The sequence below is a fragment of the Chaetura pelagica genome, unplaced genomic scaffold, assembly GCF_000747805.2.
Source record: "Chaetura pelagica isolate M959 unplaced genomic scaffold, ChaPel_1.0 scaffold71, whole genome shotgun sequence".
Taxonomy (NCBI): domain Eukaryota; kingdom Metazoa; phylum Chordata; class Aves; order Apodiformes; family Apodidae; genus Chaetura; species Chaetura pelagica.
Genome location: NW_009952435.1, coordinates 1,875,348 through 1,890,248, shown reverse-complemented (window position 1 = coordinate 1,890,248; position 14,901 = coordinate 1,875,348). Strand labels below are relative to the sequence as shown.

The 14,901-nt window shown below is 38.2% G+C and overlaps 1 protein-coding gene across 5 annotated transcripts in view; it reads left to right on the top strand.

The window, feature by feature from the left end:
* Nucleotides 1-323: 323 nt before the first annotated feature.
* Nucleotides 324-14,901, top strand: part of DDC (dopa decarboxylase (aromatic L-amino acid decarboxylase)) — a 46,618-nt gene continuing 32,040 nt past the window's right edge. For 2 of the 5 annotated variants that reach the window (XM_010008346.1, XM_010008344.1), the window contains exons 1-4: nt 324-524; nt 5,651-5,764; nt 6,381-6,500; nt 11,893-12,027. In XM_010008346.1, the coding sequence (XP_010006648.1) occupies nt 324-524; nt 5,651-5,764; nt 6,381-6,500; nt 11,893-12,027 (570 nt within the window). The remainder of the gene's footprint in view (nt 525-5,650; nt 5,765-6,380; nt 6,501-11,892; nt 12,028-14,901) is intronic. The other 3 variants (XM_010008345.1, XM_010008349.1, XM_010008347.1) reach the window with 3 other exon arrangements.

The following is a 14,901-nucleotide window of genomic DNA, read 5'->3' as shown; positions in this document are numbered from 1 at the left end:
CTATTCTGTGTCAAAGATACAGCCTATCTGTATTAAGTTAATAATTAATCATGATCTAGGAGTCAAAGATTTAACAGTGTGATTTATTCTACACAATGTCCAGCTAATACTGGAGTGAAGCAGAATGCAAGACTCTATGGGCATTGGTCTAATATGCAGTAATAAAAGAATGTATGGTATGAGTCATCTTATAAATCATCCAAATAAGAAGTTTAAAACTAGTAATATTTTTTCCAAAGTAACCTTTTTTCTTTTTTTTCTTTTTTTTTTTTTTTTTTTTTTTTTAGGGTTTTTCTGAAAATAAGTCCTAAACTCTCATACCCATGGATGCTGCAGAGTTCCGCAAAAGAGGGAAGGAGATGGTGGACTATATTGCAGACTACCTCGAGAAGATAGATAAAAGACAGGTCTTCCCAGATGTGGAACCAGGATATCTAAGGCCTCTTATTCCAGACTGCGCACCCCAGAATCCTGAGAGCTTTGAGGATGTCTTTAAAGACATTGAGAAGATCATTATGCCAGGGGTAAGAAAAAATGGATATGTAGTGTAATGTTTAATACTGCATTTAGGTTTTCAAAGACTTGAAGGAAAGTGCGGGTTGCAGGCTGTGCAACTAGACCTTACGAATGTAAGTACTCACACTGATTAGAAGGTAGATCTGTCTGCTTTACATGTAAAATATGACCTAGCACTTTGTGCAGCTAATGTTTTCTGTTCTTTCTGGAAATAATACAATTTTTGTGCTTCATGCAAGGCTTGCTTTTGGAAATAATCCCCTTTCCTTCCTTGAACTGGTAAAGGCAAAGCTTCATAGCTTTCAGTTTCAGGTAGTGTTTTTGCTGCTTGCAATGCACAGTCAGAATTTAATAAAATGGGATTTTTATTACTCTGCTGTGCCTGAAGTGTTCCCTCAAGCAGATCTTTAAATGTTAAAATTCTCTTAGGAGACTTCTTTTTATTACAGACTTGACTAGAAAGGATGCTCCCCAATACTTATTCTGTTGACTTAGTCTCCTAAATGTCAACTTCTTTTAGTGGCCTTTTAAAGCAGATGGCCACTGCCTAAATATTAGTTCTTGGGCAGATCAGTGTTTGACAGACAACATAAAATAAAGTGCCTGGCATGCGTCCAGTTCTTTCTTGTTTTTTCATTCATGATATACCTTTTTTATTTTAAGTACCTATTTGTCTCCTAAAGCTTGTAGGTAGCTTGAAAAGGACTGGATTATTAGTAAACATTAATGAGGAATCTCTCTGGATCTCTGCAGTAACCTCTTTGGGCTGTTTTTCTGGGTATACCTAGGTGATATGATTGCTATATGATTGGATGTGGAACTGCCAATGTATTAAGTCAGTGAACTAGAATGTCAATTCATTGACCAATGTAAATATTTGATATGACCTTATCTTGTTCCCCGTGGAGCAAACCCTTCTGTCCTTTCACAGGCAAAAGCTCCACTGAAGTAAATGGAAATTTCTCCACTTTTCTCAAAGATTTGTGAGTTAAATCTTATATCCAACAGAATTAAATCAGTACAGATTAGAGAAGAGAATTATGGCCAACATATGCAAATACTTTCATTGCTTCTTAAAGATACAATTGTTTTTCTCTTTTCATTGGAGGTAAATACTAGCGTTTTTTTTGTCTGTGAATTAGAACAGAAAACACTTTGCTTTGAACACTTCAGAACTTTCAGTAACATAATATCCAATTCAAAATAAGAGATTAATAATTTGGGAATGTTGGTGCCCTTCTACAATGAGGCCATGGCATCAGTGGACAAAGGAAGAGCAACCGATGTCATCTACCTCGACCTCTGCAAAGCTTTTGACACTGTCCCCCATGACATTCTGGCATTGAAACTGGAATGTTACAGATTTGTTGGTGGACCACTTATTGGGTAGGGAACTGGCTGGATAGTTGCACTCAAAGAGTGGTGACCAGCAGCTCCATGTCCAGATGGAGACCAGTGACAAGTGGTGTTCCCCAAGGTTAGGTACGTGGACCAGTGCTATTTAAGATCTTTGTCAGTGACACGGACAGTGGCATTGAGTGCACTCTCAGCAAGTTTACCAACAACACTGAAGTGTGTGGTGAGGTTGACACACTGGAGGGAAGAGATGCCATCCAGAGGGACCTTGACAGGCTTGAGAGGTGGGCTTGTTCAAACTGTGCGAATTTAAACAGGCCAAGAACAAGGTCCTGCATCTGGGTCAGGGCAATCCCAAGCACAAGCACAGGCTGGGTGGAGAATAGATTGAAAACAGTCTGGAGGAGAAGGACTTAGGGGTGATAGTGGATGAGAGGCTCAACGTGAGCTGTCAGTGTGTACTGGCAGCCCAGAAAGCCAGCTGTGTTCTGGTCTGTGTCAATAGAAGCATAGCTAGTAGGTCAAGAGAAGTGATTCTCCCCCTTTTCTTGGCTGTCATGAAACCCCACTGGGAGTACTGTGTCCAGTTCTGGAGCCCCCAACATAAGAAGGACATGGAGCTCCTGGAGAAGGTCCAGAGGAGGGCCACAGAGATGATCTGAAGGCTGGAGTGCCTATTCTATAAAGACAGGCTGAGAGAGTTGGGGTTGTTCAGCCTGGAGAAGAGAAGGGTCTTTCAGTACTTGAGAGGGGCCTACAGGAAAGCTGGGGAGGGACTTTTTTCAAGGGCTTGTAGTGAGAGGACAAGTGGTAGGTAATGGATCAAAACTGGAAAAAGGGAGATTTAGGTTAGACATTAGGAAGAAATTATTTAGTGTGAGGGTGATGAGACACTTGAACAGGTTCCCCAGGGAAGATGTGGAAGCCTCATCCCTGAAAGTGTTGAAGGCAATACTGGATGGTGCTCTGAGCAACCTGGTCTAGTGGGAGGTGTCCCTGCCCATGCAGGGGGGTTGGAACTTGGTGATCTCTAAGGTCCCTTCCAACTCAAACCATTCTATGTTTCTATGATATTACTACACAATCTGCTACATCTGGTAGCTGCCTCTGTTAGCTGGGCCAAGGCCAATGGCATGAAATTCAATGAGACCAAGTGCAGGGTCCTGCACTTTGGCCAGAATAACCCCAGGCAGCACTACAGGCTGGGGCAAGCGTGGCTGGAGAGCATTTACTCTTTAAAAGAAAAAGCATTCATGAATGGTAAAACTTCTTTATAGAGAGTTCTTGTGAAGTTTGATGTAGACCTTCAAAGGACAATCCACTAAATAATAATGACCGCAATGGTGCTGAGTTTCTAATATTAACACGGGAACTGAGGGAACAACTGCTGAACTCTGATATTCACAAGCAGGAAGCCAAGGTGGAAGGAATCTGCATTTAAAATTTTCAGTAGGAGTTACATTTCTCTCTCAGACTTGCTTTGTTCTCTTGAAATGTATCTCCTCTCTCTTTAGAGCCAAAAATTATCAAATTCAGTTTTAATTACAAATACCAGTACTATTTTCCTCACATTGTATCTGTCAATCTATGAACTTTCAGCTGAAGTACCTATCCTTAGTGTGTGGCAAAGGAAGACTCTTACTTAGACTAAGCAAGCCACAGAAATAAAAAAATCTGAGAAATAAGAAGCATTAGAGTGGTAATTACTGAACACAAGACTCTTGTGTATCACTGTTTATCAGCAGAGGGCTGAAAAAACAAACATAAATTATGTCATGCTCTTTGCAGTGTTTGACTAAGTGTGTCTGCTCCAACATGGTAAAATAAATGAATTTTACAGCTGCTTTAAGCAAAGAGGGGAAGGGAAGCAGAAGGAAGAAGTGCAGCTGTACTTGCCCTAGGGCTTTTGGCTTTTTCACTTTGTGTGAGTGGTGAAACTGGAATCTGCTGTGTTTCATCAGACAAATGGCTTCCAGCAAGTAGGCAGTTTAACTTGATTAACCCAAGATGAATGTCACAAGTCTTCCAGATCACAGAGGATTAGAGCTGGGGAGATGAACAGTGGCAGCCCTGGCTCATTAGGGACATCAGTGAAAGTCTGTGCACGTGGGTCCACTGTATCAGGGACCACTGCTTGTTGGGTATTATTTAATCTGGTTATTTTCCTGTGCAGAGCCATGTCCCATCCCATTTTTGTCTCATTTGTGAAGGAAGGTGTTTGCCACAAGTGCTCTATAACTTCATTACAGCAAAGAAACAGATCCTGACCAGATATGATATGGATATGAGCAAGTTTGGACCTAGTGACCAGTAAAAATGAAATCTTGAACATACTTGGTACTGGGCTAGTTTAGACAGTAGCAAATGGTAGTGGATAGGAACTACTTTCATATGAAAGAGATAGGACATCCAAAATATTATATATGATACACTACAAAAGAGAAAGTGATATGTGATTCATCTTCTCCCCTTAGCATGGAGAAGAGCTGGTTGATGGCATGAAGAAGGTTAGAAGAAGAAATAGAAAGATTGTTTGCAGCATGCAGGACAGTGCTGTACAGTGATGCCGGAGTGAGCTCCAGAAACAGAAACCTTGTCACAGACTGAGAGAGAGGGGAGTGTGAAAAGTAAAATTCATTAAAGATGGGAATGTGGAATAAACAAGAAAGCACTGAGCTCAGGCAAGTGTTGTTCTCAGAATGCTCTTACCATCCTCCAGTTGTAGCAGAAGTACTCAAGTATTAAAAACACTGAACAAAACCAACCAACCAAAAATCCTGAAAAAAATGGTGTAAGAAAAGGCTGAATTTCAATAACTCAGAAACCTCTGCATTTTCAGCCAAGGAAAGATCTTATATGCATTCTGCTGAATTCTTGCTTATAGTCCATCTCAACCTCTAGAAGCACTTTGTTGTGGTTTTTTTTCCCCTAAAATTTGCCTTTTATCTTAAATGTGAAAGCTGGTTTTGCCTAACATATGACATCACATTATTTCTACTGAACATTGCAGTGTGGCAGTACATTTCCTGTTTTCAAATTTTATTAGATAGGAGTTGTGGAGCATTATCAAGTGTCTCACAGACCCTTACAATTGCTTAGACGACGCAGAAGATAATTCTAAATATTGCTGCTGCTAGACAATTGACTACAGTTTGTTCAGTTATTGTGTTGTTCTTTCATATTAGTACCTATAAAGTGGTACTGTACATAAATCACAATTTGTTATAGGGAGAAGATAGCTTCATTTTCTACAGAAGGTTTTGGGTACAGAAATGGATCGATTCATTTTTTGGTAAGAAGATTTTTGGCCAGATTCAGTACCTGAGTTTTAGCAAATAACTCCAGAGTGTGGGCAACAAAGTTCTGTGGGCCTCTGCTGCACTGGAGACACTCTTGCTAAGATACAGTTCCATGACAGAGATGAAAGAACAAAATACTGGAGTTTCTGAAAGCAGGGCCTCAAGAACAGTGCCCTCTGAACAGAAACTCACTCTGCCACTAACCATGCAATTCTTGTCTTCTAGGCAGACAAACAGAGAAATCTTAGTTTGGAATGCTTAGAGTGGGGGCAAAACCAAATTTGTTTCTAATTTGAGTAAAAGATAGATTAAAAAAATGAGAAAAAACAAGGTAAGCTTTTAAAAAAAATGGGATAATGCGTTACAGCAGGTAGTAGAGAATTGTTGAGTGGTCCCAACCTTTAATCTGTTCTGATTTTGTGGCAATTTGTTTCTGCTTCCTGCATTAGTTAAAAATGATCATTTTCCCCTTAATACAGGTGACTCACTGGCACAGTCCGTACTTTTTTGCCTACTTCCCTGCAGCCTCTTCTTTCCCAGCTCTTCTTGCAGATATGTTGTCTGGTGGAATAGGATGTATGGGCTTCTCTTGGGTAAGTTTACTGGGGTATATGTTGCTATATGGTAATGGTGCTTCACCTTGCCAAGATTTTAAACATTTCAGTAACTTTCTTCAAATAAAGTATTGATTGACAGCAGTGTAGTCACAAGAATATTTTTATACATGTTACCCTGACTAACTGTTTTCACAGACACCCTGAATGACTCCAGTAATAAATGGTTATTTCTTCTTAGAATTTTTCATGGCAGCAGTGCAAATTTAATGATAATTCATTAGGTAGTTTGACTGTTGCCTGTCACCCAGGGTTTTTACTTCTCTTATCATCTGGATCAATGGAAATTTATGGTAAAACCCCCCACATTCATTGAGATGGGCTCTTCTCAAAAGAGGTTGGTACTTGATATATAAAAAAAATGCAATATGCAAATCCTAGCTTTGACATTCGATAGTCAGTTTGAGGGTTTTTGAGTAAGTATTAGAAGCAATATGCAGAAAATGGTCTTTAGATCCCTAATTTACCTGGTGAAGTTAGTCAGCTAGTTTCTTCCTCTATAGTCAAAAGACAGAACGTTTTTCTTGCTCTGGTGGATCCTATTTCTCCTCATTCTCTGGTGAGGTTATTCCCTCTGTTCTATTTTTCAATGCAGGCTGCAAGTCCAGCTTGCACGGAGCTGGAGACGGTCATGCTGGATTGGCTAGGGAAGATGATTAATTTACCTGAAGAGTTTTTAGCTGGGAACAGTGGCCAAGGTGGAGGAGTCATTCAGGTAAGAGGAGGCATGAAAATAATACAGGATGACTTTATGATTTTGTAAAATCTTCATACCAAACACAAATAAAGGAAAGACATGTTTTTTTCTGCCACAAGATCGATGTGCTGTGATAATGTCCAGAGGTGGGTAGGATCAGTCATGAAAATAATTATTTTCTTTTCAGAGCAGCTGAATTCTGAAACATTCTGTGAATAATTGTTAGTAGTTCAACTTAACAGCACAATTTGGGTTTAAAATTCATTATGTTGTAAAAGTAATTTGGGATGGAAACTTCAGTTTGTTGATCAGGTGAAGTGAGTGCATACCTACCAACAATGTGCTGCAATGTTTTAAGGCTGAAAATAGAAAAAAAATATTTCTCAAATAGAAATATATTTGATGATTTTGAGTACAGCATCATGAAAAGTGGTTACAAAAGTTTCCATGATGTCCACCTTTGACATATTCAATTGTTTACTTCAGTCAGTTTCCAAAACAGCCCTCCTTTTTTTTTTTTTTTTTTTTTTTAAATCAGAAATAAAGTGTGAGATATCAAGCAGTGTATAAGAACATGGGAAAGAATAAGTAAAAATGACAGAATGGAGTAGAAAGTCTTATCAATGCTTTTCAGAGAAGGTTAAATTATTTTAAGAGGTTTTCTATATTTAACAAAATCAAATAGTGGAACACTAAACTGAAATTAAGAGCTGCTTAAAATTTGAACCTAAAGGGTTATATCTGTAGATAATACAATTTTCAGACTACGCTGCAGTATCCAAAATAGAACAAAACCCACAAACTTTGAAGCTGGCTGCTTAATGAAAGCCTGCAATGTCTGAACAGAACATCTGTACAATTATGAATTTATCATCAATGGGCAAACTTGCATGCGTAATAAAGCTATGTTGTCTGTCAGCCATGGCTCCACTAGCACATAGTCTTTTTGTAAATGCAGACTCTGGTTAAAGCTATTAATCTAACCAAAAGAGACATTTACTATGAAAAAGACTGAATTTTAAATATTTGTTCGGTGCTCCTTTGGTAATCTCTGGAGTCTGGTCATTGGAGGCAAAATCAATTTTATCCTAAGATAATCTTTTGAAATACATCTGAATTACATGCTAGAAGTGAGGACTACTTTCTTTGGTCTCAGCTGCAAATGCCTGCAGCATAATCCAATGAAGTCTTCCGAACATCTTTCCAGGCGAGTATGGATTTAACCCAACTGCTATGATTCTCCTAGGCAGAGCTGCACCTACACCAATGTATTTCCTGAATAAGTCTTTACTCATCTGCTTGATCTGTTAGGATCTTTCCCATTATGATTACTAGGGGGTGGGATTTGCCCAAGAAATCAAGCTTTTGTCATGCATCTCAACAGTATTTATTTTGAACCAGTGCAAACAAGCAATTATGCCTGATGGTTATAAGCAGGAAATATTGCCCTTCCAGGCTGACAATGCTGGATTGCCCATAATTTTCATCAGAAACCAGTCAGTTTCAAGAATCAAAAGTGCTCTGTGTTCCTGCTTACGATGAAGCAATTTGTGCTGCTGTGTTCTTGTCTTGCTCTTGAAACAATAATGCTACAAATAACAGAGCGTGAGGCAAAGAGAACATGAGTGTGTAAAATGTCAGTCATTCTCTTGGTAAATACCAAGTAATTATTGTGGCATTGGGTAAAACTGAGCCTGTGAAAACAGACTCTTAATTACATTTGAAAGTCTATGTCAATATGAAGCACTTTGTTGTTGTGTGCAGGATGACACTTGAAAATGGCAAAAGATGAAAGAAAATTTCAGTTCAGAGCTCTGGTGGACATGAACATCAGCTCTTGCTGATATTTCTTCCGCCTCTTGAGCCTGCTTGCCATGGCAACCTTTGTTTGCTTCAGTAAAAGGAAAAGTATCATCTTAATGTGGAATACACCATTCAAGAGGAGAAAAAATAGCTTTTAAAAATAAGTGAGAAAGCAGCTTTCTTCCAAAAGCTTGTATCCTGCTGATCATTCTAGAGATACTGCTGATAAGTGTACCTACTTGGAATTTTAAGTTTTCTTGCTCTGCAAATCAGAAGTGTTTTAAGGGTAAAACAAAACGAGATTTGGCCTGTGTTTGGCCTCACAAGGAACACTGCTGATTTATCTTTCTTGTCAGTTAGCCAGGTAGTTCAAGAACCAAGAGCTTTTTTCCTCAAAAATACTTAGTACGAGACTTTGGTGCCAAGTGAATAGAAAAGCCTTGCAAACCAGGTGCTGCAAGCACTGAAAGTGTCAGTATAAAATATGTGACTTATGGGAACAGAGGCAAGGTGCAAAAAGCCTGTGTCTATCATGAGACATGCAAAAGCCTTTCCAAGTTGCTGGATTCAGGTGCTTTTTAACTTTGCCCAGCTTTATTTCAAGAGGCAAGATTCAGGTGGGCAACAGGCTCTTCCCTGTTCATCTTTGTTTCTGTGTAATTCATATAAGAGCTGTTGTACACACTGACTATGCAACAGCCGGGATGCACAGCCAGGATGCTGGGACATCTCATGGACACTTCTCAGAAGGCTGAATCATTTATTGAGTCTAATTCATTTGCCTGTCCAGCCAGGAAGTCTCCAGAATAGTGGGGGCTTAGGTACCTAGATCTCAAATTAATGCTTTAACCTTTGGAATTTCCTACAGCCGTTTTCTTTTCTATACTTGTACGCAATTTTCTAATATATGTATTCCTTGCATGTCCTGGAAAGACACTAACAGTTTTACAGGGCCTTGTCATTACAAACAAAAGAAGATAAAAAAAGTAATTTTCTCCACATGTATTGGAAATATTTTAATGTATACGCTTAAATACATATTCTAATAAAAATAACAATTAGTTTTATTTCCTACATATTAGATGCAAGGGTGCCAGAGCTAACTTTACTGTGAAGGTTTAGAAAGGTTATATTCAGTGACTTGCCCGACACCAAGATGGAATTAGGTCTTGCACACAAGCTTTGTGTTGCCTGACTTCATTATGAGGACATAAAACTTACCTGAAAAACTGTATGAACATCACAAGAAGTGGCACTGGTTTGCACAAAAGTAAACTACTCTTATCTGCTGAATTGCTGGAAATGGTATTTCAGGCAACGTCATCTGGTAATGTATGCTCATTATGCAGGTTGTCTGATTATGCAGAGTGTTTTAGAAGATTATATACTGCCTGTAAAAAAAATAGGGAAAACTCCTATTTTCTCAGAAAATAGATTGTTTTCTTGACTGTAAAACATTCCTCACATCTGCTGGACACCGAGGACTTGAGTCATTGTATTCTAGCTTACAGGACTGTCAGGAAGCACAGGTATTTTTTAATAATATTGTGCTGAGCATGGCAGAAATAGTTTTGCTAATAGAGACACAATGTCAGAAGTTTCTCATGAGCAAACTTACACTGTGTGAGATTCATTGCACATTTTATCAGAGGCATTTGAACATACAAGAAGGTATCTTTAGAAGAACCGTTTATCTCAGTCCAGAATATTTTCCTGAGATAGACATAATTATTGATTTCTGGATATGCTTACCTCTCTAAACTGAATATTAAGGGACCCAAAAAAATTACTTTTTCTCAAATATTTAACTTTTTAGACAGATGAAGTAAGAAGAATGAGGTTTTTTATGTGTAAGATGAAGATAATTGCGTGCATACAGTCTTGCATTGTAAGTTTTGGGAACTACCGACAGACATGATTTCTCACTGTTCAGATACCCTGAAGAGTATTCTGGGTATCTGGCTACAGACCATATGCAGAATAAGATTAAATGGGCAGATGCCAAATTATGTTTTCTGCAATTAATGGACAGAATTTCCTTCACCCCTTGCTTCCGCATGGAAGTTCTACCTTACTTGACCAAAGAGGGATATTTCTATTCCTATACCTTTCTGTATCTGTAATTTTCCCCTTGGTTACCATAATGCTGTATGCAGCAGCAGCAGCTGTAAGAAACAGACAAAACTGTATAAAGCTTGGCTTGTGTTCTGATGCAGACCTTGGGGTCATTCCTCAAATCCCACACCACTAGAATGGCAGATAAAATATATTAGTCATGACAATACATGTAGTAAATGTTTAGAGTCTGTTCTCTTTCCTACTTACTCCATTCATAAGGCTATTGAATTTCAGCTGGATTGAGTTCAATCACTGTTTAGATGTTGACATGTGACATTGTCTCATGTAAGTAGCTCAGCTAACTTCAGTACTGTGAGAAAGTCTGAGTTCACTGGGATCATTCTCATGTATGAAATATATAACATCAGGCCCACCTCCAGAGAAGAAATAAGACTTCCCAAATATTTAAATATTTGTAGTAATTTGTAAGTATACACAGGCCTATAACAGAGGATAGAATTTTGGTACAGGATAAGAAACATCACTTCAAAATTAACTTGTTGACACTGGGGATATTTCTGAGATATGCTTACTAATATAAGTAAGATACACATGACAATTGTTCGACTTTGAAAGTACCTAAAAACCTGGTCTTGCATATGGACTCCCAAAACCATTAAAATTTATTAACAGGTGTTTACAAACTGTTGCTTATAGTTTAAACAAGCGGTTTAGATCATGTTTCATGTGCCTGCTTTAGAGCAAAACTATAAAAAGAATTTGTGTAAACTTGTATTTTAATGTGAAATTTATGGATCAATTGATACAAAGAATTCCCCTTTTTTTTGGTAACCGAGTATCCAAGACACAATATAAACTCATGTTTTGTGAGTAAAAGTGAAATTTAGAAATAGTTTGTGACTGTTCTTTTTATCTGTAGGGTTTGTTTTGTTTTGTGAATAAAACATATGTAACTAATACTTTGAAAAGCAGTTAACTGTATTGAGTCATAGCTCTTTTTTGTTGTTGTTGCTTTTCAGTGTTTTGTCTTATTCAGCCACAGTAATTTACTTGCCCAGGCTAACTCTAAATATTAATTAAGCATTATAACTGTGCAGATTGCTTGTCAGAAATGACAGTTGACAGTCAGATTCTGATGGAAGTTAAGTGTTTGAAAACCCAGGGTAACAGAAATCACGGTTACTCTGCCATTATTACTGGCTAACAAATGATTGGTGCCTAGTTCCAGTACCTTTTCATGCATGTTCAAGTCTATGAGGCCAGTATTCTAGCACTGATTACAGGGCTGGTACCTCAGCTGAGCAAGCATAGAGATTAAAGAGAGCAGACAAGACATCAGGGTGGAGGAGACCAAGATCAAATAGAGATTCCTCCCTTGCTGTCACACAAATTCTTAGAAAGCATGAGACTGCAGAGTTTCTTTTATGCATTTTTTGTTAAGAACTTTGGAGATTTATATGGAGGAAAATGTTGCTTTTCTTCTTCTGAAGTATCTTCATTTTGAACCTTCCTTCAATTTGTCCCACAGGGAAGTGCAAGCGAGGCCACCCTGATGTCACTGCTTGCTGCAAGAACAAAAGCTGTCAGGCAGGTGCAGTCAGAAAAGCCTGAGCTAACAGAAGCAGACATCATGGGCAGGCTGGTGGCCTATGCTTCTGATCAGGTGAGTACCCTCAAAAGCATGGAAACGTGGGATCAATACTTCATAATTTCAGCCATCTCAATGGGCCAGTGAATTAAGTATAAACTCTTTAGCTTGGTGATTATTTAGTTTTGCTTGTTTAAATCTTACTGGAAATCATACGAGGGCTGGAATCTCATGTGTTCTATCATAATACAAAGAGTAAATATCTGGAGGTCAGTGTTACGTTAAGTATTGCTCCTTTAAAAAAAGAGCTATTTGAAATAAAGATACATGAGTAAGGTGTTAATTTTAGTTATGCTGAGTAAGTCTAGACCATCTTTTGTTACATCTAGGTTTGTCTGTCCATGTGTGCACACATTAATTTCCTCCTACATATACATATGCAAACAAACACACATACATCCTCCCCCCTGTATGCATGCAGGGATGCAGGTGCATGCACACAGACAAACCTAGTGCATGACTATAAAGCAAATTGATCAGAGTACTTGAAAAAGCACAAAACATTTTTCTAAAGAAAAAAACTTGTAAGATCTCCATAGATCAACCAAGCTAAGAAAAAATAAAACATAATCCTTGATTTCTGCAAGTGATATTTAGCAGATTGAGTTAGGCTAAATTCTCAGCAGGCCACGACCATGAGAGACTTTTATTGTTAATGAAAACAAATTTTAGTCTTGTGAGTTCTGTTGCTCCTACCTTTCTGACACACTAATCCTACTAAAGGGCCAAGTTGTTTCTGTCAGTAGCTGTGATATTTTCTTATCTAAATGTCAATGAGAAAAAAGAAACTTCCTTAGTACTTGATCTTTAGTTTAAAGTAATATCTGATCATGCAAAACAAAATGGCCAGATTTTAGGCTTGCCTTGATTTACTTCTAAATGTGTGTTTAAAAGCCCTGGAGAACAAGTTAAAAGTACAGTCACTCTTTGCTGATGGGGAGAGGGACTACACTTCTAGAAGAGTCAGGACAAGAAACTATGAGGAAAGATAACTGTTTTCAAAAGGCACAAAGGATATTTGTCCTTTTTTGGTCTGCGGCCCTACAGTCTGTGTTGCACAGACTGCCAGTCCCAGAGCTCAGACTCTGACCCGGTGATGCAAAAAGCCTTTTATTTGTTCTCATTTTTGTCCCATGTAAGTGGTTGACCTGAAATGAAGACTGACAGGCCTTCCTGCTCACTGAAGGTCAGAGGATCTTATGTTTGCAAAGGATTTGCCTTTAGATACTGCTGACCTTTCGAAGAAGATTGTTGCACAGCTCACTGGTCCTTCTGCATTAAGAGCAGACCTGTGTGACTCATAGGTAATAATCCACAAAAACAAGTAAGCCTAGGCAATGTTGTGGAAGAGAAAACCATGCAATGACGGAGCACAATACCACAAGATTTTATTAGGAGGGAGGTAAGAATTTGGCTAGTAAGGAGACCCAGAGCAGAAAGACGAACTCACATCTCATATACCTAGAGAAATAATTTTAGCTTCTTGGCATTTTTGGAAAAATCTTTATGCAATTACAATAATTTTGCTTTGTGCTTCTGAGTACAGCACAGGGTTGGCAACAAAGCTTTCCCCAGTACCTACTTAGGGGTTTGCAGACAACAGAAGTGGATCCTTTTCTGCTTTAGGACACTGAAAGTGAAACCTCAGAGCTGAAAGCAGCATCCAGCTACCCCTGACTGTAAACATCTGACTGGGACCAGGACAGAAGTCAGGGTAGTTTTCTGATATTATCATATTTTCTCAGTCCATCCCCTTAATTAATTTTTTTTCCTCCCATGTTTCTTTGGGTGCCTTAAACAGCTGCCCACTCATTTCACTGATTTCTGTGTGGTTCCTTGCTCTCTCAAGGAGGGTGGGAGAGCCCCAAATGCTTTGGTTAGGACTAGGAATTCCATGGAGGAGCAGATCACTAAAGATTTATTATAATTCAAAAGCATCTTGGCAGTTTTAACTTAAGTTTGTGAGTGGCTGTTGTTATCAGAGAGCCTTACTACAATTTTGGAGACTCTAAGAAGGAATTCTGAGGTTCTGACTGGCTAACAAACTCAGTGTATTACTATACTTTGGTTATTTACAATTATTGTATCAATTAGTTATAAAATATCTCTTTGCATTTTACACTGGCATGAAGTGTGTTGCTATGGTACTCACATTGTTTTTCACTTTGGAAGCAGTTATATTTCAAGCCTAGATGTCTGTATTTTCTCAAGCTGCTGCCTAAACAATTTGCCAAAGTACTTGAACTAGAAGCACTGCTGAGCTACAAGTCAATTGATTGTCAGTCTGCCTTTAAAATGCGTCATTCCAGGCATGTGTAAAGCTGAAAGGCAGAAACTTTATCATCATCTGGTCTTGTTCAACTTACGTCATGGCTTAATCTTTCCCGTGATTATGTGCTAAATTAGAACAGAATTAGTTACTGCTTGGGTGCATTAACAAGCACCAACAAGGGTAGTATGGAGATCATGAATGAGAATACTCATGATATGAAAAGGTGAGTAATTGTTCTCCTTAAAATTAATGGCAACTAATAAAATTGTAGAAGGTGGAAGGTAATTTTTTTTTTTTTTCTTGTTTTAGCCACTAAAGAAGAGTATTTTGTGGCTAAGCATACCTTTTACTGTTAACAGACTTGTTATAATATAGTATTTCACAATTTTAAGAGAATTTCATAGTGGTATATTTGGTTTTATTTACTGAGACTGCACTTTATATTCTAAAAAATATTACTGAAGGGGAATTAAGATAAAATAGGTTATAAACACAATAACATATAGGGAACAATCCTTAATGGCCCACCAAAATGAATGAATGATTGGACCACAATTTATTCAGTACGTAATCTTAAAAGAAATGCTAATGTAAGAAAAAAATCTATATATACCATA